Source organism: Dryobates pubescens, chromosome 8, assembly GCF_014839835.1.
Source record: "Dryobates pubescens isolate bDryPub1 chromosome 8, bDryPub1.pri, whole genome shotgun sequence".
Classification (NCBI taxonomy): Eukaryota; Metazoa; Chordata; class Aves; order Piciformes; family Picidae; genus Dryobates; species Dryobates pubescens.
In genome coordinates this window covers 15,608,254-15,632,748 of record NC_071619.1, presented here as the reverse complement: position 1 = coordinate 15,632,748, position 24,495 = coordinate 15,608,254, and the positions used below count along the sequence as shown (strand labels likewise).

General features: G+C 35.9%; 1 protein-coding gene across 3 annotated transcripts in view; it reads left to right on the top strand.

The window, feature by feature from the left end:
• The window catches only part of PCGF5 (polycomb group ring finger 5), a 29,158-nt gene extending 6,356 nt beyond the window's left edge, over positions 1–22,802 (top strand). The window contains exons 3-10 of one of the 3 annotated variants that reach the window (XM_054163691.1): positions 4,435–4,531; positions 7,957–8,012; positions 8,135–8,194; positions 12,636–12,784; positions 13,861–13,959; positions 15,613–15,702; positions 17,537–17,596; positions 19,713–22,802. In XM_054163691.1, the coding sequence (XP_054019666.1) occupies positions 4,435–4,531; positions 7,957–8,012; positions 8,135–8,194; positions 12,636–12,784; positions 13,861–13,959; positions 15,613–15,702; positions 17,537–17,596; positions 19,713–19,760 (659 nt within the window). In that variant the 3' untranslated portion in view covers positions 19,761–22,802. Of the gene's footprint in view, positions 1–4,434; positions 4,532–7,956; positions 8,013–8,134; positions 8,195–12,635; positions 12,785–13,860; positions 13,960–15,612; positions 15,980–17,536; positions 17,597–19,712 lie in introns of those variants that run through there. The other 2 variants (XM_054163692.1, XM_054163690.1) reach the window with 2 other exon arrangements.
• Positions 22,803–24,495: the final 1,693 nt, after the last annotated feature.

Sequence of the window (24,495 nt, the reverse complement as noted above, 5' to 3'; positions counted from 1 at the left end):
AGCAGGCTGCTCAGGGAGGTGGTGGAGTCACCATCCCTGGAAGTATGCAGAAAATGTGTAGGGATAGCACTTTGGGACATGTTTTAGTGGGCACGGTGGTGTTATGCTGATGGTTTAACTTGATAATCTTACAGGTGTTTTCCAACCAAAACAATTCTATGATTCTAAGTGTGCTAGTTATCTATCCTGTGGAACAGATTTCTTTAAACAATAATTTCAAATTTCTTCTATGTGTAAATGAAAGCTATAGCTCAGATAGGTTCTATTTGTCTTTAGTTGGGAAAACAAATGAAAATCCTCGCAAAGCCAAGTTTAAAATATCTTCACAAGACAAATCAAGGAATTTTTTCAATGCAGTCAGATCAGTGTAATCTCATCATAGGCTTCAAGAACTGATCCCAAGAACAGGTGGAGAAAATTCGGTTCTCTTCAAAGAATTTCAGACATATCTTTTTAAAACACAAAGAAGTGCTTTCTGGGAGAAGATAGCACTATTTTTTTCAGGGAAAAAACACGACAACAGCTAACCACTCTGGTACTGACATGAAGTCACTGGCAATCTTTTTGAAGAATTGTATTAATACTCTTAGAGTCTCCACTGATAAAACTTTTCCAAATAAGGGAAGGTTAGGCTTATTATTTCCAAAATTAGTATTTATCAATACCAAGTACATTTTTTTGTGTTCTTTATCAATCATTTAAAGTTGGTGTCACTTTAAAAAGATTGATTCCATGGAGATGCTGCTGTTTCTACTGTTCAAGAGGCCTGCAACAAAAAACATCGAAGACCCATCCCCTTCCTTTATGATAGCAGCTAGAAGAGCAACTCCCGTCTTGCAGTTCTCCACTGAAAAAGAATTCCCTGAGCTCAGAATTCTGTCAAGTCAGGTTAGGAAAGGTCTAGAGTAAACCAAACCCTTACAATACTTACCTCAGTGACTTTCAGGTGAATTTCTACGTGGCCATTATTCACAAATGTGTTGGGCTTTTCAATTTCATCATTTTGTCAAATTGAGGAGTTTCTGAGATAACAGATGAGTCTTAACTTTGCAACTCTCAATGGTACCGTCATCATCACACTTTCTTTGGCCAGAAATAACGTATCATCTCCACTTTCAGCACAGTATAGATACCAAGATTATGAAATACTAAGTACTGCAGTTGGAAAGCTCAATTGACAGTAGCATATTTCACAGATTCCTTTGGAATCTTGGGCAGAATAGGGTTACTTTCATTCTCATTGAAGTCATCCAAGAAGTGCTTACGCTACAACTCTCATTTTAGAATTTCACTATATATTACATATTTAATAGGTTAATCCTGCTTAGTCCTTCCTTTGGTCTACTTCATGCAGATCTAGTATCTCTACATTTGAGAAGATCTGGTATCTCTACATTTGATTGCTTTGATGCTCTCAGAAAATTACACAAAAAAAACATGCTCCAAAAATGTCCTTTTTCAATTTTTATTTTTAAATAAATAGAAGCCATTTCCTCCAATCATAAATGGGGAAGATAAGATTTTCCAAAATGTTAACCACTTCCACTTATGGCAGTTTTTTCTTCTCTAGGCTATTCTTTTTTAAAATCTCTGGCTTACTTAAAGAAAGTTAAATGCAGTTTTGCCACTATGCCTCTGTATTATCTTCTGCTTGAAATATTTTGAGTTTTTTACAGTTATTACAATACATATTGCTGTCAGTTAAAGAGCCTTCTACACTATGGGTTTGTGTCCCGTTGTTTCCTGTTTTGATTTTCCTGTGATGCGTTTGGAATAGGACCACCTTATGTTTGGCTCATTTCTCACTTCTCAGGAGGAGCAAGATAAATGAATGATGTGATGTAAGGATGGCCTGTTTCAAATAGAAAATCTCGCTTCATTGGGGCTTTCTCATGGACTTCATGTCAAAATTTCAAATTAGTTAGTTGTTATTTGCTGTTAGTTCTTTTCAATTCAAATATCATGGCATACTTGTGATTTAGCCAGTCACAATTTGGGACAATGTTCAGTAGTATCAAAAAAAGCAAAGATACAGTAATTAGAGTTTGAAGATAAGCAGGAATATATTTGGACAGTATTACTGCTGCTGTTTGGCCAGCTAATCAGATTCTACCCATGTATTTGCATGACATTGGTGGGTGCTTGCAAGTAATTCAGGTCTGGACACCTGTAAGGTTTCTGTCTGTTCCTTGGTACAGCTTTTTGTAGATTATGTCTTTTAGCAACAACTCTTCAAAAAGCTGGGATAGTGATGCTGCTGCTTTGTTTGTGGAAGCCCTGTTGTTACTATACAACAACCCTTCACCTCCAGGCCTGTGTGCCTAAAATGAGAGTAAACTCTGTTACCTTTGAAGGTGCTGATAGTTGTGCTTAGAATAAGGATATTTTTTTAAAGGGCACACTGCAGCGCAGGTTTATTACACCTGTGGTGAGCAATGTCATGTTCTTCCCTGTTTATTCTTAAAGCTTAAAAATATTAAACCATTTTAAGCTGAAGTGGAAAACAAGTGAAATAAATTGTGGTATCTGAAGCAAACAACACAGTTTAGAATGTCTGTAATAGATGTAGGGGAAAAAATTAACAAATCCCACATCTATTTAATCTTGGCATAGCTAGATGAATTCAGGAAGCTCTAGCTCTTATCCATCGAGTGTGTTAATAGAAGACAACAGAGATTTATATTCTCAGAAAGGTGCTTTTAAAATATATTTTACTGTCTGTACCTCTTCCCTGTTACATGGTTGTGTATTTGTGGCTGGCTTTTGATTAGTAAAGAAACTGAACTATGATTTCAGTTGCTGCCTGTGCTGCTTCATATTTCAGGTGAGCGACAGAAGGAAACCGTTCAGATAATTACAGGAGCTAGAATGGCTGAAGGACTACTGATCAGCTAAAGAATTCTACCTTCTGTTGATTGTCCCTGGGTTGAACACAAACAGACACTAAATCTTAAGAAAAAAACTTTGAGCTCAGAGTGTGCCTATCTTTACAATTTCAAGGATAACTTCCATTATTTTCAGTTGTGGAGGGAATTCTCAGTCTTGAAGTTAAAGACTCAGAGGTTTTCTGGCCTCATTTTACCAGATCAACAGAAACCCACCCCGCATCTGGCATTGCTGTAGCTAGTTAGCTTGAGGAGAGTGTCAAGAGCCAGCCAGAGCTCTGAAGTCTGCCCATCAGACTTAATGGGGAAAGTTCATTGTAATTTTAACTTAAGTTACAAAGTTAATGTCCTTAAGTTAGTGTTTTAAAGCAACTGGATAAAACAGCTACACAGGGCTTGAATGTGTGTGCATCACCAGCGTAAGCTGGTTTGTAGTAACTCTTCTATGCATGGTAAGGCAAAGATAAATGTAGGCTTTTCTTGTTGGCATTTGTTAGTGTGTGACATTTGTTAAAGGAATTTCAAGATTCCTTAAACATTGTCATATAATTAGGATTTACCAGCTTGTTTAGAGGTACTCAGTTCTTTAGGTAATTGATGGAAGAAGTTAGTGTTTCAGCAGAAAGCATATTGCAGTTGCAACAGTCCATTATTTTTTCAGTCCATTTAGTGATAGATTTGCAGTTCTCCTTTCAGTTTAGGTGAAGTAATAATAAACAGAGGATGGCGTTTATCTCCATGCAGAATGTTGCAACACGGTAATAATAGCAAAGATATTTATTCTCATCAGCATGGCTTCCATTTTCTTATTAATAGCAGTAAAATCTACAGTCTGCAATTAATCACTTGGAAGCAAGAGGAGTGTAGCACCTTGTTTAGTTTAATTTGCAGTTTATTGGATTTTAAATTCATGTTGTTGTTTTTGTGCTTGTTTATGCTTGCCATGGTCATGATCCCCATTTTTCATTTTAAGATTCAAGTATTCAATGTTTTCTCTTAAGTTCTGTCATTGCTTTTGAAGGCACTATGTCAAAAGGGAAATGTAGTCTCTTTGAACCTGTGTACAATTTCTGGGAACTTTGCTCTTGCAGTAAGTATTTTGGACAGTGTTTTCAGTTGCCAGCAGCACTGTTAGAAATTAATATGTATAAATCATTTTCGGATCATCTAAAGTGATGATTGACTCTGTGCATACTGGAAAGCTCTAGCCCAGCATTCTCTGAACCTGCTCTTTATATGTGCTACATGGTATGAATTTTGCATTTTGTGTTGCTGAGAGAATTCCAAGTAGTAGGAATGTTGCATACTTTGAAGCAATGCTTGGCTAACCTGTGCTGCTGAACTCAGTGTCTTTGCAGAACAGAACTAGCTATAGCTTTGAGGAACAGTAAGTGGATAAGATACATTGTAAATATTTGCTTTTAAAAAATTACTATTTTCTCTTTGATGCATGAAGTAGTTAGCTGGTGTCATTAGGTCATGTTCAGGCAATATTATTTAGATCCTAGTCTAAGTTGGGTTTTTGTTTTTGTTTTTTCTTGTCTCTCAGTTTGTAAGACTTGTATTGTTCAACACTTTGAAGACAGCAATGACTGTCCCAGGTGTGGCAACCAAGTGCATGAGACCAATCCACTAGAAATGTTAAGGTAAGGTGATGGATGCACAACATTTGTTGAAATGGAAGAACAAAAAATAATTTTATCTTGAAAGCAAACTAACTTCTTGGCTTATTTGTATAATACCTATATTGACTGTTCTAGGCCAGAGATTCTTTCAGTTTCCCATCTCCCAATAAATTGTAAATTTAGTTTCTTCAGATAGAATAAAGGAGGAAAGATAAGGGAAAGACTCAGAAAGACCTGGTATAATGTGCAAATTAAAACAAATATCTTAATTTATTAAATAAATGAACCAGAGGGCATGTTATTGTCTACATGAAACAAAATTCTAGAGTTCCTTTTCTTAAAGGAACTTTTTTTTTTTTTTAATGATTTAGGGCAATCCAAACTGCATGCAACTGTTCTTTTCTTCTTAGAGGAATGTAGAAATTGAATCCTGCTAATAACTGAATGTTTTCCAGACTGTAGATCTACCAATGTGAAATGAAATCTGCAGTCAGATTCATGAAAAGACCCTCATGAAAGAAAGTTTTGACACTAAAAATACCCTTTCTTGTGAGTTTGCATTTTTTTTTAATATCACAATAAGACATCCTTTTTTAAAAGAAAAAAATACTTTTCTTGAAATTCTGGATTCTCTTGTAGTGTAGATCTTGCATTGAAACACAAGTGCGAGCCATCCTACAAGCATAGTACAGAGAAATCAAGAAATGTCATCATAAGTGGAAGAAGCTCATCTTTTCCTAAGTGATGGAGCCACCAGCTCCCCTCACTCCTAAGACTCCATCCACCCCTGATACTACTAGAGCTAAAGGGTTTATGTAAATGTTTACTGCAAGTATTTTTCTGATCTCCTGTTGATGTCTGAGGCCCTGTGTTAATCATAAGAGACAATGCTATACAGAATGCATAAGGCTACTATTAAGCTGAAAACAAAAGCATTTAAAAAATACTTTTAATTCTGACAGGACCATTCCAGAGGAGCTGAAAAATGCATTTTTTTGAAACATCTATTACATGTTTAGTAATTTAATACTGTGGTTTAGGCAGGAAATGGTAGAAGAGTGAAAAAAGTTGAGACCACACACCAGAGATGTGTGAAGAGCTATTGTCCTGAAACTCCTTTTTTGGATTTATTTGCCAACAAACTTCACATAACTAGCAGTTTCCTCCTTGTATTTCATTAAATGGTTTTAAACATTTGCTAAACTGCTACATCAGAAGGACACATGAGCAGTATAATGGAATCTGGTTTGGGTTTTTTTGATGTTGCCTGTATAACTCAATGCCTGAGTATGGTCTCTACAATTCTCTGATTGTAGAGACCAGCTCTGTCATTGCTCATCTGACAAATGACGTCAAACACTTTAGATGGCATTTTTAATTGGGGTCTTTAATACATACTTCATAAACTACTGTATAAGCTCAGTTTTGCATAACATCCCAGCTATGCAAGTTTTTTAGATGTATCATTTATTTGGCAGCCCATAGAGTCTGTGGAAACTGTAAGCCTGAGTCTGAAATTCAGCGCTGAGCTCCAAAATGAAAATGTAGGAAGAGTGTTACGTTGTAGAATTCCTTTTCTTGATTTAGCAGAATTCTGCATCATCAGTATTCAATAGTGGGAATTTTCAAGAACAAAGGTAGAAAAAACAGCATGTATTGTACCATCCTAAGGAATGGTCAGTGGGATTTTGAATTAAGGTAGTGATACTCCTTTTTGAAGTCTTTATTTCTTATCTGCTAATGAATAAGTTATGAAGATTGGAGCTTTCTTACAACATGAAATGAATTCCATTTCCAAAGCAGATTCTCAAGTTCCAGTGCTCAGCTGTGGGAACTTCATAGAAAGCAGTACCATCTAGTTGCATTAGATATTTATAAGAGAGTCTAAAAGAAATAACGTACCATTTGGAAAGGTAGACCTATGTTGTCATCTGTCAGAAGCAAAGTACTCAGACTTGGTTTCCTTCTTATCTGTGAGAAAGTACTCTATGCTGCTTTGGCTCAGGGGAGATCTGTTTCACTTGAAGATTTAATTGGGGTTTTTTAGTCCTCATAAGAGGCGGCAATTAAAAAATGGGTTGTAATTGTGGCTTAAACATGAATATTCTTATAGTATGACTGGGTAATAGATCTAATGATAAACTTTCTATTACAAATTCTGTAAAGAAGAGAACATGAAATGGTCATGTATTGGTTGTAAGAAGATAATTGTTACATATTAAAATGGCTTTTAGACATTCTTCAACAATAAATCATTCAGTCTTCTTCCTACTTTGCCACTGCTAATGAAAAAAAGATAGAGAACAGTCATGTTTTATGAGGCCTATAGTGTATTATTAATAGTATGTACACATACACGTGTGTATATGCAAATATGTGTGCATAGCTAGATATGTATCACTACTTAGATGTCCATTAAAGCAATTAAAAATACACCAAAGACAATTATGGCTTCTGAATGAATTGCAGGTTACTTAATTGCTCTGGCCCTATGACTTACTGCTTTATGTGATGATTTTTTGTTTAGGTTGTGGACAGTGTGAGTTGCTGTTCACAAAAGATAATACTGAGGGTATAAGATAGAGGGCAGAGAAGTGAAAAGATGTAAGATAGAAGGCAGAGAAGAGAAAGGAAAAAGAGAGGAAGCTGAAAGGTATATGAAACAGTGAGAGGAAGTGGAACTAGGGAGTGGAAGATAAATAGGAGAGTAGGTAATATTCAGAGAAGTGGGGAAAAAAATTTTTGCTTCAGGAACAAACCTAAATGTACTCTGTCCTCTGGAAAGGACTGTAATAGCCATTTCTGGCTTTAATGTCTGAATGTCAGAGGGCATGCCAGTGCTGCATACTGTCATCTGGTAGACAAACTCGTGGCTGATTTAAATAGTTTAAATGAATTATGTTGGGTGCTGAGAACTGTCTAGCCAGAGCAGCATGGATGCTCTGTGGTCGTCTTTGTCCTGCCAAGACTGGTTTGTCTCTGTTGTAATGGGTAGAGAATAGTCTGTTCAGTTTTTCTTAACCATATTACCAAAGCACTCAAACACTTAATATGATAATGGAATTTAGAACTTTTATGCTTGGTACTCATGACATAGACCTTAAAAATGGATAGCACTTCTGAAGTTCATTCCTTCTAGTACTACAGTTGTTTGTACGTAACACAAATTAAAACAATGAACATTTTAGAATACTGCTGTTTTTCTTCTTTGCTTCCTTTTTGTCTTTATACAGTAAAAAATTCCTTGATTATGTATAAAAGAAATTCATTCAAGAGGTGGCTGAGATAAGCTTTAATGCATGTTGTCTCTCAAGCTAAAATAGGGTTTTTTTTACCAGAAATGTGGAATTCATGTTGTTATTTTAAAGTATTTATTAAGGAAAGGCTAAAAATATATGAAATGCTAGTTTCTACTTAACATGAAATGTATTTTTTCCCTTTGAAAGGCTGGATAACACCTTAGAGGAAATTATATTTAAGCTGGTGCCTGGACTTCGAGAACGTAAGTTTCTCATTTGGTTTTGGGTACCTGTTTGAGTGGATGGAGGGAGTGTGGCTCTTTCTGATGCTACAGCTGTGGTATTGACTTGAAAATTCACATTACTGTTTTTTGATGTTAACTAGAGGAACTGCAGCGAGAGATCGAATTTTGGAAGAAAAACAAACCTCAAGAAAATGGACAAGGTGATGATATTTTTTCCTCTCTCATTAAGTCCTGTTTCTTCAAAGACTTAAACATGTACATTGTTTTTACTGAATTTAAAGATACTACAGTAACTCCTAATGCATCTGGAGACCTTCATGTACTGCTGCTTATGTATTAACCAGTTGTTTTACAAGCACTAGCTGTTTCACCATTGTTTATGTCTTCACTTCCCTAAGCTCTCATTTGCAACACTCATGCAATTTTCCACTTGAATTCTTAATTTTCTTAACACAACAAAGATGCAGAACTACAAGAGCTTTTACAGATCATTATCTGTTGCTGAATTTGACCAGTTATTAAATAGGAGGTTGTCAAGAATTAGGTAGACACATAGTAAAACAGTGTTCCAGACATGCAAAAGAATTGGTTTATATAGATTCCAAAATGTTGTGGGTTGTTGGGTTTTGGTTGTTTTTTTTTTCTCTCTCGCTTTTCTTTTTCTTGTTTTGGTGTTTTCTTGGGAGGTTGGTGGTGGTGGGTTTTGTTTTTTTCTTTTTGTAGCTGACCTATGGACTTTGAGACCTCAGTATTGATGTGCTAAGCAAGGACTACATCCAGCTGTTTTTATGCCCCTTTAATCTGACATCAAGGTTCTGTATCTGTAACTTAGCTGATTTGGGCAATTCTAAGAAGTTTTTAAGGTTCTGCTAAACTAAAGAAATAGAATCAGTTAAGGAATCCTCTGGCAATACTCTCCTGAACTCAATTGTTCATAATATATCCTTTTCAACTTCATATTATTTAATTTTCTTTCTCACTAGTTTTGTTGATTTGTACTTGGCATCCATTATAAAGGACAGGTTTCTTTTGTCTCTTTTATAATTAAATTAAGAACTGCTAGGATAGTTTAAATGGAATTATACTCGTTAACTACAATATGTTGCATAGTGTTGTAGTAAAAACCTATTCAAAACTTAGGAAATACTTAGGAACTAATTGTAATGAAATACAGACATTTGCTATCTATTTAGAAAACCATTTTCTGCTATCTGCAGAGTAGAGAAGAATAACATATAATTTGCAAAACGTAGAATGTGACTTACTTTTAACCAGTTTACTCTTCTGGTTCTTACCTTCATCCTGAATTTACTGGTAAATCTAATGGAGATCAGTTACTAAGTGTAAAGAGTGATTGCATTGTTCTGTGAATCAGAGGAAGACTCTAACTCTCAAAATAATCTACAGATATATCCAACTCTGCTAATAACTGCATCCTTGCACTATGAAAATTTGGCTGTTTGAAAGTCATGACAGTTTGTTGAGACAAATTATGAGCATTTAAACTATTTTTTGCTGTAAACAATCATTTAGAATCTCACCTGAGAATAAATTACTTGATGAGAATAATTTTGGCAAGAAAGGCTGTTGATACCATGCCTTGCAGTCACACAGAGTAATTTAAAGCATGTCAGTTACATCCTGTACCACAGGTCACAACAGTGTTCCCACTTTAGCATCTAAGATTATGTAAAAAATCCCAGAATTTACAATTTTCACATATTAGAAGGGGGAAAAAAAGGCCAAACCATTAAAGCATATCTCTGGCATTGGCAACTCCAGTAGGAGAGTGGCTACTAGAGGTAATTGATGATGCTGTGGTACAGAGAAAAAAGAATAAATCTTTGTTGGTCCTTTCTGGTCTGAACTTGATAAGTAAGAGGCCAAACAGCTTTACACTGAATCACTCTCTGGTGATAATTTTTATATCAAATATCTGAGAAAATCAGATAATTTACAAGGTTTGGAAAAAAAAAAAAAACGATGAGGAAGAAAAATGAGACACCAGTTTATGCCTTAAGGAAAAAGGACTGGAGGTGGATGGGGAGTTGGTTTGTTTTTCCTGTCTTCTCTTCTTGGCTTGCTGATTCTTACTTGGTGAACACAGGGTCCATTTTGATGAGATTCAAATTCCTTTGCTTTGTTTATCCTTTTTTCTCCCCCCCCTTTTTTTTTTAAACTTCTATCATACTGAACTTTAATAAGATGCCTCTAATGGACCATCACATTGATTTCTGGAGGCTGCCTGTACAAACATCATTAATTCTAATATCTACAAGGATTTTTTAGTAGATGTTCTAGGACCATTTGCATAGAGAATCATTTGAATGTCTGTCAGAACACCTTGAAAAATGTGACCTTTTTGTGCGTGTGTGCCTGTTTCTGGAATAACTTTATGGTTGCAAATTTGCTAATTTCCCTAATTGTGTAGTTGATTTGCCTTTCAAGACTTATCAAACTGCATAACTAGGTCTAAGAATCTCTGAATCATAGGCAGGTTCCTTAGACAAATGCATGTGATAGGTAGACTGCACCTGCTTGATTAAAGCAGTTTGTTTCCTGGACTTTCATCCCCCCCTCCAAATATCTGTAGTTTGACACTGTAAGTTCTGTTCGTAGCAAAATGATAGAGACAAAGTGTTTGTATGATACACATTTAACTAAATGTATCAACATGTAATAGGGACTTGTGGGGAAATCTCTTATGATTATAAAATGCTTCAAAATTGTAAGAAAAAAGTAGTTAATATACCTTAAAATTAATCTTGAGTATGTAAACCAAATCAAATTAACTAATTACTGTGTCTAGAAACTTAGGCATAACTTGATATTTGTTAAAGTTTTCATTCTGTCTTCTCATCTTAACTCTTCTAAATTACTTTAAAAGTTTGTGGTGAGTGTAAGGAAACAGCAGAATTTGATCTGAAAATTTTTCAGGAAATGCAGAAGTAGCTTATTCCAGTTACTTGTGGTAATATTTTCACACAGAATCAATAAGGTTGGAAAAGACCTCAGAGATCATCAAGTCCAACATATTACCTAACACACCATGGCTAAATAAACCATAGCTTCAAGTGCCACCTCCAGTCCTTTTTTGAACACCTCCAAGGACGGTGACTCCACCACCTCCCTGGACAGCCCATTCCAATGGCAAATTACTCTTTCTGTGAAAAATTCTCTCTTCACCTTGAGCCTAAACTTGCCCTGGTGCAGCTTGAGACTGTGTCCTCTTGATCTGGTGCTGGTTGCCTGGGAGAAGAGACCAGCCCCCTCCTGGCTACAACCTCCCTTCAGGTAGTTGTAGCGAGCAATAAGGTCTCCTCTGAGCCTCCTCTTCTCCAGACTAAATGACCCCAGCTCTCTCAGCCTCTCCTCATAGAGCTTCTGCTCAAGACCTCTCACAAGTCTCATTGCCCTTCTCTGGACACGTTCCAGCATCTCAATTCTTAAACTGAGGGGCCCAGAACTGGACACAGTACTCAAGGTGTGGCCTAACCAGTGCTGAGTACAGGGGCAGAATGACTTCCCTGCACCTGCTGGCCACACTATTTCCGATGTAGACCAGGATGCCATTGGCCTTCTTGGCCACCTGGGCACGCTGCTGGCTCATGTTTTATTTCAACATAAAGCAGTTTTTGTTTTAAATCAAAAGAAATTAATTGGGAATTCAGTTTAAAAGAAAAAAAAAATGTAGTATGTAATAGGCTTATTGTATAGTGTATTCCAAATCTGTAAACAATTACTCCATTTTACGGTACATTTTATGGTTATTTAGCATGTAGATGTAGATAAGGCTGCAATGTATGTAGTCTTAGCATTCTAGTGTTCAGCTGTGCTAAACCTTTGAAAACTGTAGGAGCTGGTTAGATTGTTAAACCGGGAATCAATAGAAACCTAACAGCATCAGAGAAGAGAGATAAAGTGGGATATGTGGTTATATAGGATATATGTGCTCTGCCAAAAAACAAAGGAGCCATTCTTCTTTGCTTATATTTTTCTTTTTGTAAAGGTGAATAAGCATATGGCTATTTACTTGTAGAGTCCTGAAGAGAAACACATGGATTTTTTTTTACAATGGCATTACTTTAGACCAGTTCAAAAGCAGATGAGAGTTAAGCTGTATTTTCCCTTAGTTTATTTCATAACATTTCAGGAACTTGTCTCTACTAGGCTATTGCAGCAGTTAATATGAGATGATTACTCTGTGTCTTTGATACACAAGTGTTGAGATTAGTGATTCCACTGTTTATTTAAAAGTGATGTTTTATTGACAGTGAACTACCGAATCATAGAGTAGGTTTACAGGTTTAGAGATCCTGATGCATGTGCAGTTGAGAAGTTTTGATTACTGGTTACAAACAGAACTGGACAGTCTTAACTATGAGTAATCCATCAGCCTAATTATTTTCTGTCACACAGAAGTCTGTTGTTTGCATATAACATTAACATTTCAGTAGTAAAAATTTGTTTTCAGAGTTTTGTGAATTGATCAATTTAAGAATGCACTGAAGTAAAATGGTGTAAAAGTTAATACGAAGAAAAAAATGTGCCCTTGAAAATTACTACTTTAACCATGTATTTGTTGCTACTGTGACTTTTAATTATTTTACACTTCAATAATACCATCCTCATGTTTTATAGATGAAAGCCCTAAAGCTGATAAACCCAAAGGAGACGAGGAGTGTGATGAAAATGAAGAGGATAAAGATTATCACAGGAGTGACCCACAGATTGCTATCTGCCTTGACTGTTTACGCAACAATGGGCAGTCAGGAGATAATGTAGTCAGAGTGAGTAGTAAGGATAATCTGTGCTGGTTTTATTGTTGTCAGAATAGCATCTCACAGGAAGCAAATCATTTTGTGACAGTTACAAATAAATTTTAATGTAGTTAGCTCCATTTCCACACTTGGTGTACTTGTGTCCACATGTAGTCTCCATTTCCACACTTCCTTACTCCTTTTGTTTGAGGCATTTCTGTTGCTTCCTAGAATTTTGTTTAAAACAAAAAAACCAAACTACATTTCCATACAGAAATCCAGGGTTTTTTTACAGCTTTGTAGTTTACAGCTTTGATAGTATCTAACTGCCTTACACATTAGATTAGCACAAAGGTACTTAAAAAGCTAGCTGTAGGCAAGATGCCTCACACTTTCAGGATTGCTGTTTCACCATACCAGCATGAAGCTATTTTTCAAGTATGTTGTGCACCTAATGACTGGAGTCCAGGTCTTTTGAGTTGTTAACCTGATTCTGACACTGATGTGTCATCTGTGCCCTTGGGCAGGTCACTTTCATCTCTAAAATGTGTAGACTAATACCTGCTAACTGCTGTATTAAGAATTAGAGATACTTGGTTTCTGTTTCTGAAGGGAAGATTACCTAATGGTAATGTAATCCTTTGGAGTTTACCAGAAGGTGTTTAGAAATCCTCTTAGATTTTAGTAGTGTTTTACCTGTATTTTACCTTAATTATTTGAGGACTGAAAAAATTCTAAGAAATGTAACTCTCTTTGGCCCTCAATGTTACTAACACAGACACTTAGATTATTTAAGTTCTTCTGGGGCTTTTCATGGTTTTGTTGGGGTTTTGATTCTTTTTTTCTTTTCTCCCTGCTGTGTCTTTTCCAAATTTCTTTAAAATCAAAGATGGGTCAAATAAGTTTGCTTGTCATCTTGTCAATTTTGAAAGAAAAAAGTGAACAAAAATAAACCTACAGGGCCACAGTGAATTAGAGGAGAGTGCAGTAAAATTGGTTACCAGTTGATAAAAAACACCAGTTGCAGCTCTTCTTGTACTGAAGGTTGCTTGCATGCTTCAGCATTTCTGACCTGTTTTTTTTCTGGTTTGTTGCTGATGCTTTAGGGTTTAATGAAGAAATTTATCCGCTGTTCTACTCGAGTGACTGTGGGAACTATAAAGAAGTTTCTCAGTTTAAAATTAAAACTTCCAAGTTCTTACGAGGTATGTTTGAAAGAACCATGCTTGGATTTTTATTTCTCTGCAAAGTATTATTTTTTTTATGAAATTTAATCATATTTGAACTTGAGGAATAATTTTTTTTTTAGCCCAATCACGAAGTTCTATTCAGTATTTGAAGTCGTATTTTGTGCAGTCATTTTGTCACCATGACTAAAGTTGCTCTTTGAGGAACTCATACTGTTCTAGTAACTTCAGTTTGTTGCTCACCTGTGAAGAAAGAGATACATTAGGTTTTGATATTTTTATGTAAAAATAAACGTTTTCTCTTTCCTTGTGGCTATAAAAGGTCACTTAATGGAGTTTGGGGCTAGTAGCTACTGGGGAAGAGGAGAGCTCATCTAGGCATACACCAGATTACTCTGCAGTTTCATTTTCTTTAAATGTAAGAAACTATCCAGTAAGGATGAAGAAATGAGGAGCAATGCTATTTGAATCTTTCAAAATGCTGATACTGTTTTTGCACCTTCTCTGGAATTAGGTGAGATTTGATGTAGAGAGGGTCTGTACTGCATGAGTGATTTGGTCTTTTCCAAGGCCAAACTTATTCTTTTCCAAATCCCTGGGGGAAGTTCTTAACACTCCTAAATTGTGATGCAAGGTGGCACTGGGAAGTGTGAGACTTCTGCCTCTCTGTCCCTCTTCCCAGGGGCACAAGAATTTTGACCTCAGCACACACTGTTGCCTTAGCCAGTTCTCTTACATGAGTCAAGGACTCCATGATTTGAAGGCTGTCTTTAGCACAGATAACACCATCCCAGCTTTAGTCTGAGGCTGGGTATAGGTGAAGTTAGGCACTTGGCTGAGTTATTGCAGAGCTAAATGCAGGCATTTGTCACAGTATCATGACATGTTGACCAGCATTTTGATTTCATTATATTATGCTAATTACGATAGTTTAATAATCTGTCCATGGTGCCTTAATGGCTTGTGTTACATAGCATCTGCTTACTTCACTTTTTTTGGACATTTTTCCCTCTGAAAACTGGAAAAGCATTATGGCTATAGTATTGAAGTAGCTGTCAAACATTTTCAGTGGAGGGTAGGAGGTAACTTCTTTAAACTGCTGCAATGCAGTTTAAATAAGTCATTTGTCATAGTAAAATAATTACTTTTACCTTCAGTTAACAATCATGTTTTTATAGTCAGAAGTACATTTTCCTTGTAACTTACAGTTTACTTTTTTAAAATAATTTTTCTTAAATTACTTTATCATTTCTTTTTAAAAAAAAATGACAGAGATTCTGGTTTGTGTCTTTGGATTTCAAAGAGCATTAACATAGCAAGGAGGCCTTCAAACACAAGGCTTTCTCTTCAAATATATACCTTGTAGTGTTGATAAATACAGGGAGTGTTTATCTCTATATATGTAGTGATTTTCTGACTAGTTTAGTGAACTTTTTTCTGTCCACACCTTAACTAAAAGCACAAAAGTGAAAAAAAATAAAGCAGAATACTAGTGCCCAGAATTGCATATTGACAGCGTGTTGTATTTATCCAGGCTTCATATATGCCCAATGAAATTACTGCATAATGTTAGGAATTGAGGGATTAACTCTGAGATTCACTTCAGAGTTCATACAGACATTAGAATTTTTAATTCCTTTGTCTTAACTGTTTGTTCTGTTATATTTTAAGCTGGATGTACTATGCAATGGAGAAATCATGGGGAAGGACCATACGATGGAATTCATCTATATGACAAGATGGAGACTAAGAGGAGAAAATGTAAATGCCGTTATGTTATTAAGTAGTGATGTTTTGCTATATTTTTTTATAGGGAGTATCCATGCTTTCACAACTTGGACCAAGATACATTCTGTGACCTTTCAAAAAACCCTGATTTAAAAGTTCATTTTGCCTAATTTCTGGATTTCTTATGCTCCTATGAGTAAAACCTTGCATCATGTATATTGTGTGGATTCTGGTACTTAACAGCAGCAGGTATACAAAGTTTACATGCAAATTCTGCTCTGAGTTTTAATTCAAGTATCTGAAAAGCCAGGCACTTACTCTTTTCTCTGCAAAAGCACTTTTAATGACACCATAAGTTAGAGTGGTTGGGAAATCTGCATCCAGCAGTTTAAGAATCTATTTTATTTAGTCAGTTGAAAGTAACACTGAAAATTATTAGCAGAATCTAATTGTTACTGTTTGTGTTAATATTACAGCCATTGTTTTTCTATATGCTGTAGAACACTAACATCCATATTAACAGCTAAGTGGGTTTTCCTCGCTGCATGTATGTATTTTGGAGTTACAAGATCAGATTATTAAAAGGCATTTCTTTCAGGTCTGATACTCAGTGTGATTTAGTAGCCCTTATATTTTCTTGTGTATTTAATTGTTGTTGTTAGAAGTCATATCCCCTATTTCTTCTCTTATACATTAGTTCGTGTGTGGCTGTTGATTGTTCGCTCTTCATTGCTTTGGAGTTTAAGCAGATTTGTAGGCTCTGACTACTTGTGGATGTATAAACTGCTTGGTAGGATATTCCAAACTTTCTGTACTCTCTTTTTAAGCTTCTTAGTATTCAAAATAAAAAGCACTGCAGCATGGATAGAGAAGACAGAGGATTAAGCACACTGTGCAGTTAGTTCACAAGTTTCTTAAAGTTTTATCTTAATCTGAAGGGGGAGAGCAATTGTGATAAAAGTTAGGGGATTTAATGTATATAGGCAAGTGCTCATAAATGTGATGGTTGCTTAAACTTAAATATTTAACCAATAAGGGAACTTTGTGAAGTGGTATTTCCAAAACTGTCTTGAAATCAGTATCTGTTTGGCTTGCCATCTTATATTTTTGTTAGCATTGTCTGTATATTAGGAAGTGTTGGGGCAACAACTTCAGTGATAGTAGAATACTTTCATGAAATTTAATCCCTCAGTCCCTGCCTAGAAATAGACTTTGGAAGCAACAGTAACTATCATCTTGACACCCCCACCCACCCCACCCCCCCAAAAAAGGGGGCAAACAAACCCAAACCAAACAAATGTTATTTGTGCTGGTTAGATTTTTTCCAAAAATCTCAGAACTGTATTTTTTTTTAACATCCAGTGAATATGAGTCCTAATTGAATTTGTAAGTTGTGTTTACATACACGTAGTATAATCAGGTATGTGTTCATCTTTTCCTTTATGTGGTTTTAAATCACTCTCCTGAAGTGAGAGATGACAAACTAAAACCTGTAAAAATTGCATTGTGCTGGTAATAAATCCAGTAACATCTAGCCTTCTATGATTTTTTTTTTCCCTTAACTATGTGTAGTCTTGTAATATAAAAACAAGCTATGATAGTAATCAATTAGTCTCTTCTTTTGGATGAAGATCAAGTAAATACAGTACCTCCGGAAGCTTTTATTGACACACCTGTGGACCTTATAAGAGGTAGAATAGTAAAGGGAAAATACCTGTTTATTCATAGAGGAGTCTTTCCTGTTTTAAATAAGTACATTATTTTTAAACTTCACATTTGCAAATTAAAAATTAAACCATCAAATGGTGGATGTGTATGTCAAGCTGTGGATGCCTCTTATCTGATCAGAACATCATCTCCTTCGCAGTTTCGGTGTCAGAACTGCTCATCTTCGCAAGTCTGCCCACAGGATGGCACTTTTTATCAGGTAAGAGGCACTCACAACTGTACATACTACAGTCACTAGGGTCCTGTCAGCACTTCAATCGTAATCCAAGTTGTGGAGTTTTCATAATTCCTCACCACAAGTTGCTAACACTGTGAGTAAGGCCTGAACATTTTCATTCCTTCAGAAAAAAGCTTTAACAAATGAATAAATAGAATCCATTCAAAAGGTTTGGGAGTTTCTTTTACTTCACATTAGGCCATTTATTTATTTGTAAGAGAAATTTTCTGTGGGTTGATAGCTGCATTGGTCCAGAAGGATTAGCTACCTGGTCCTATCTCATCCTTCTAATGAGTAGCATTGGGCAGTCACTGGCGAGGGATCAGAACTGGAGAGTGTGAAACCAAAGAGTCTATATCACTTTCATATCTTTATGGAGTAAAGAAAATGTTAGTTTTTTCTAATGCTGTACACTTTGAAATCTTTTAAGATTACAAATGAAATTATGCCCTCTCTAGAATGTAACAAACCAAAACCTTTGATTCCTTAATTTCATTGATTAATCTGGATCGTATGTATATGAAATAATATTACAGTTTCCTCATTGATTTGAATTAATTTCTAAAAGTCACTTTGGAAGTTTGAAATAATATTTTTGCTTGAGCAAAAAATTAATGAAGAATCACAGAATGGGGGGAGGGGGGGTTGGAAGGGACCTTTGAAGATCATCTATTCCAGCCCCTCTGCAAGAGCAGGATCACCTAGACTAAATCATAGTGATAGAGGGTCACTCTCCACTATGGATAGGAGTGAGCTGCTGCAGCCATGGCTGCTTCAGTAATTAGAATTATTCCAGTGTAGTGTATGTCTTTTGTACAATTGCTTTGTAATTTTGATTTGCAAAATCAGTGACCCTCACTGTTTCACATAGCAGTTAAGGTGAGGTGACCGCTGTCTGTCTCTGCCTGTATGCTCTTCCAAGTTGAGTATTTTTAGAAATTATGTAAGCAAAGTAAAAAACATGTGAAATAGCATTTAAATAGCATGGTATGGTAGTCATATCCTTTGCAGAAAACCCAGAAGAGTAATTTATTATAACAGAAATATGGTAATTGCACATGCAAACTGCACATGGTGCTCCCTGTCTTCTATCCTAAATGTTCCTGCTGCTGTAGAATACTTCTGGGTCTATGTTGTGATTTCTCTGCCCTCCAGTTTGTAAATCCTCAGCACACATGCACATTTAGTTCTGGTGGTCATTTCACTACCATGGTATGAAAGGTTTGTTAACCTGTGTAGATATCTGCACTGATATCTTTGCTTTTTGTCACTGAAGCTCATCTCTATTGTGTTGGAAGGACGTAGTGAAATATTCTTGGGTGTAATTCATTTCCAGATTCACAAATTACCTATGTTCCTTTGCTGTGTGGCAGAGAGGTAGTTTAGCCCATAGAGCTGCGGATACAATAAGCAGTTGTGTGCTACAGAAAGTGTCAGGTATCCTAATGCAGTTAAGGGGAAAACATCACACTTAAATAAAAAGCTGAGAGAGTGGAAGAGAGAGATACCTAGAAAAAAAGCACTTGCAGCAACCAGTGTCTCAATACCCAGGTATCCAAGCAGTTAACTTGCCCTTTTGTTCTTTTTTTTAAATTCTTTTTAATTCCAGAGTATTTCTGGCTGCTACTATAGCAATGGAACCTCCATATATATATATATATATCAATCAAAGTACATCATCTGTAAATAGACTTTGCTTTAGAAAGTATAACATTTCAAGATATTTTTTTCTCAGACAGAGCAGCAGCAGTAAGAGGAGTTGTTTCAGCCCTCAAAAGGATATATGTCTCCTAAAACATAAATCATGAAATATATGAAAGCAGATACGGGGATTTGATGTTAATGATAAAGAATTGCAAGTAACCGACTTAGAGATTAAACATAGATTTGGAGTATAGGTATGGATTTAACTGTTGAAATGTATAGAATTATTTCTTATAAATAAAACTGATTGTTATATACATGTGTCTTAGGGACAAACTCCAGTTACTCTTAAGGAAATCTTTAATTGCATTTTCCTTGTATTTTTTATGAATTATGTCTTCATATTTTCTTGTCTATTTTTTGTTGTTGTTTTTCTCTTGCTTTTTGTTTTCAGTCTTACCCTATGGTACTTCAGTATCGACCTAGAATTGACTTCGGTTAGACCAAAGGGCCAGATCCCACTGAGATGAATCCTGCACTATTTGTTTACCCATCGACAGATTGCACAATGAATGGATGTGCCTGGATTAGGGGGACACAACCAGATTTTCAGCATGCACATAAGGACATTGTCTTTCTGAAAACTGTCAGTTACATCTCTGTTGTTTCTATTAGAGCAAGCCAAGTGCCATTCTGCTACTGAAATGTGCATAAGATAATTGTGTATCTTACGAGTGTGCTGCAAATCATAGCCAAAATCATGAAGTGTACAGTCAAGATTCAAAACTATGGAATATTTCTGCTTGCGTGTTAGAAAATTTCTCTGGTCCTACTATTGATTACACTAGCAAAATGGCAGAGTGCGCATTCCATGTGGTGTTGCAGTTTCACACACTTACTATTTTACTGAATATTGTTGTTTAAATCATAGAGTACTGTACAAAGAACTAAGGATTATACATTGAAAATATTTTGTATAGAAAGTATATTTAGAAAAGTGGTGATTGGGCCACTACTTTGTTTTTTCCTTGATAAGCTTCTCATGGGTCCAGGTATAGCTCACTCATGAGTGTGCAACAGTCCCTTTTGCAGTGAACGAAGATTAACTCCCCATAACAGCAGACATAGAACATGGCAATTCAAACCAGTATTTTTAAATCTTCTAAGCAAATTCTGCTAATACTGCTTAAAAGCATCACAGCCTTTGTGATTGCACTTTTCTATGGTTTCCCTAAAGATTGGAATTTGGGATAGTAGCTGGTTTTAGAAAAAGGTTTCTGGTCAGATTACATTTCTTCTAATAAATCCTTCACAGAAATTAAGTTTAAAATAATTTAAATTTCTATGGAACAAACTTAGACCAAGGCAAAATTTTCCATAATCATTACCTTTCAGAGTGAGCATTTCCTTCTAAGACTGGCTGGAGGTACAAAACATACTAAGGCAAAAGTAACATATAGCTTTAATTACATTGTATATCTCTTGTGACTGTCTGGAGTTTAGAACTCATTACAGAAATTTTCATTAGTTTAAGTCACATCATAGAACTATTTCCATAAAATTAGAAGTAATGCAATACTGAAGATAAGCAATCTGACCAAAATGATTGTTCAGGTCATTGTTATTTTTTTTCCCCCCCTAGGACATAGTAGTGCTGGATAAAGAGTGATTGTTGCCTTAGGTATTGCAAACGTAACGGATCTAGTGTAGAGTGTTTACTGGGGTTGCTGGTAATGTTGCAGGGAGCATAGTAATGCATGTTTTCTGTAGTCTTCCATTGTCTTTGCTCTGCTTACAAGTCAGTTGAGTTTTTTCACTTCAGATTTTTTCAGTTCAGTAACTTGAAGTTACTTCTACTTAATACACACCTGCTGGTATTGTAGATAACTATGGGTCTAAGCCTTTTGCATACAGCAAAAAGGAACCAAATAATTTTTTTTCAGAAGCTAGTATAGAGTAATGCTTGAATGAGACAAAGTGAAAAGTCTATCTTTGGATCAAGTATAAAAGATAGCTGCAATCCTGTAACTCCTTTGTAAATTTATGTTCATGTACATCACTATGTTTCTGTAGGAGATATAAGCATGTTGTGGATTAAATCTGGCCCCTTTAATATTAGTAGGAGTTCTAATATTGGTGACTTGAGGAATCTGTATAACAGAGTTGGGTTGAATTCCAACATTGCACTCCAAAGCCCATATGACATGCAGAAATAAAGATGCTGTCAGTAGCAGTCTGTTTAGGAAACCTGCCATTGCAGGTCGAGGTTGCACATATTGTGCAGATGCCAGTCAGCCTGGGGAAGCAAAGTGTTTAGGAAGCTTCTGCTCCTTTCTTCAGGCATAGTGTGCTGATACAGGCACTGGTTTGTCCATACTGTAAATGGGAAGGGGTATGCATGCTGGCTGCAGAAAGTGATCATCTTTTTGCCCACCCAGTCTATAATGTGCTACTTGACAGAAATAAGGAGATACTCCATGTAGGAAGAGGCCTTCTCTGCAGAATCTCTAGGGGAAAATAGATTCTTTGTGTATATAGAGGTCCTCCTTATGGAGCAGCTTGGAAGAGCGGAGCATGCACTCTGATTGCAAATCATTCTTCTCTTTAGTATATACAGTTGTTTTGTATGGTAGAGATAGAATATTATTTGTAAATATTTACATACACATACAAATGACAGCTTACAGTTTTTATATATTTCACATGTTTTTATACCAGAATTTTCACTGTAGATTTCCTTGACACAAAATGCCTGGTTCAGTTTATCACAAAACTAATGGTAGTATGCTTAAGTATAATTCCTGCTTGGTTCAGGGGACAGTTTTGTTCCCACCATTTGTGCTTACCATTTTGGCAAAATTGAGGAGACTTGGTTTTAAAACAGGAGAACACATTATCCATTTAAGCTCTCTTTACACAGAAGTTTGCATCCACCTAATACAGCCCTTGAAATAGGTCTGCTTTGTACAGGCTTCTGAATGGCAACTAATAGATTTGACTGCTTAATAATTTTATGTATTCACAATTCAGAGAACCGTGAATTCTCTTGATCATACTTGGGCATAGGTTTGATTCATGGTATTTTCTTGATGCAACTTGAAGTTAGATTAGAGAAGGAAGCATGGAAAATACTGACAGACATGATTTAATGTTCTCAGCTGACAATAATGGCATTAAATGCATATGATCTAGCCACCTACACTTTATACATTTCTAATTTGATGGCACAGTGCCTGAGTGCTGTTGTAGTTTAATAGTTTTTGTAGCAGTGAAGTGCTACTGAAATACGTATCTTAACTGGGCAGCTTACATATCAAAGGCATTGCCTTCTTTACAGGAAGTTTCTGTCCTGTGTAGTATGTATGTGCTATGTGCCTACAGACAGTGTATTTAATTCATTTGTGCCAATTAAGAACATCTGAGCAGCATAGGAATATTAGAATGCATGTACAGGTTTCCGTGTGCCAAAGATGAGATATAGTGAAATGAGCACCTAAGCATTCCATTGTAAGAGCACCATATGCCATCCTAGAGCAGAGGACTGTATACATATAGTCATGTTTTCTGAGCATTTTCATGACAAAGTGTCACCACTGCATGTTTGTAAAGAATAGGAAGATAAGTGTTGCTGCCACCGTGTTTCTATGGCTTTCCTAGATCAGCAGTTTGTAGTTGCAGAGAAATAAGACCTACAAAATTCCATACTGCTACCTGGCCTTCACATCTCTCATTCAGCACACTTGGTGTTTTTTTGTGGGGGTTTTTTTGGTGTTTTGTTTGTTTGTTTGGGTTTTTTTCTAAAAGTGAAAAACTAGTGTCTGCTTTTAACTCTGGGGTAGCTCAGTATTGAAAATTGCAGGCAGCTTTTGGTTGAAAATAGCTGTATGCTGTATTTGTCTAGTAACAAACTTTAAGCTAAAGTTAACGAACTGAAGCCTATAATAATCAGTGTGGAATGAGATGGTTAATCAAGAAATGTGTCTTCCACCATGCATTACTACACTGCTCATAGCTAAGGGCCTAGTCCTTTAAACATATTTTTATTTGGAAGGAATGCAAAATAAGATTACTACAATAATCCAAGTGAGTCATCCTTATAGTAGGTACTGTTCATATGAAAGCTTCTGGATTTGGGGTCCTAGAAGTATGCACACTAAGAATCTTGTGCATACTCAGCTACTTGCAGTTATTATGCAAAACAAAAGAAAAATTATAGAAAGTACTATTTTAACTTTACTGAAACATTAATATAAAGCCAAGTGCCTGATTATTAATACAGAATACCTTTCAAGCCTATTATTCACATTAGGTAGGGTAATATTCACTTCTCTATTTTACCTGTGGTCTTAATATTTTCAGCAAGAAGAAGCTTTCTTCACAGGAAACATGCAGAAAAAGAGAGTGTTCCGTTAGGTGATTTAATATTGAAAAACCTTATCCCAGTAGAAACTATATGAAAATACTTTTATATCTAAGTTATTTAATTCTCTGCATTAGAAAGCCTTGAATTCTGGACCTTGATCTTTTTTTGTCCATAAATTCCAACACTTTGACATGACTTTTCTCTTCTGCAGTTGTTGAAAACAGTTCCAGGATATCTGCAGGAGAGAAAGATTCATCCTATTCCTTTTAGATACAAGCTATGCTCTTTTTCTCCACTGCAGACAAACACTGCACTCCAGTGCAGAGTTTCATCATCTTTCCCATGTATAATTGTTACACATGATTTCATGAGAGAACTAAACAACTTCTCCTTCTCTGCTGTTTTCTGAGGTAGCAAAATAAGCCAGAGTTTAGCCTTTTAATTGAACTGGTCACTGAGTTGTATTGTTCCATTTGTGGGTTTTTTTACATTTCAATATCACTGAAGACACCAAGAAGCATCCTCTCTCCAGAAAAAATATTCTTGGGAGAACGTGCAGAAAAATTCATAGCTTGCAGCCCAGCCAGATACTGTGTCTGGTAGAAATACTAAAGAACCAATAGTTGGTCAAAGCCTGTCTTAAGTCCCAAAAGAAACAGATTTGGCTTTGTTTGTAGGGGAGCTACATAAAGCACTGGTTAACTGCATGGACTGATCAAGCTCATTTTTATCCTGGGAAAGACCAAAGGCAATTAAGACTTGGATGACTATCCACAGCGAATGCATAAAGAGAGATACTTAAATCAAGAGCTTGTTTCATCACTTAACCTAGAGAGATTGAAGGCATCTCTTTGCTTCTATCAAAAATGCATAT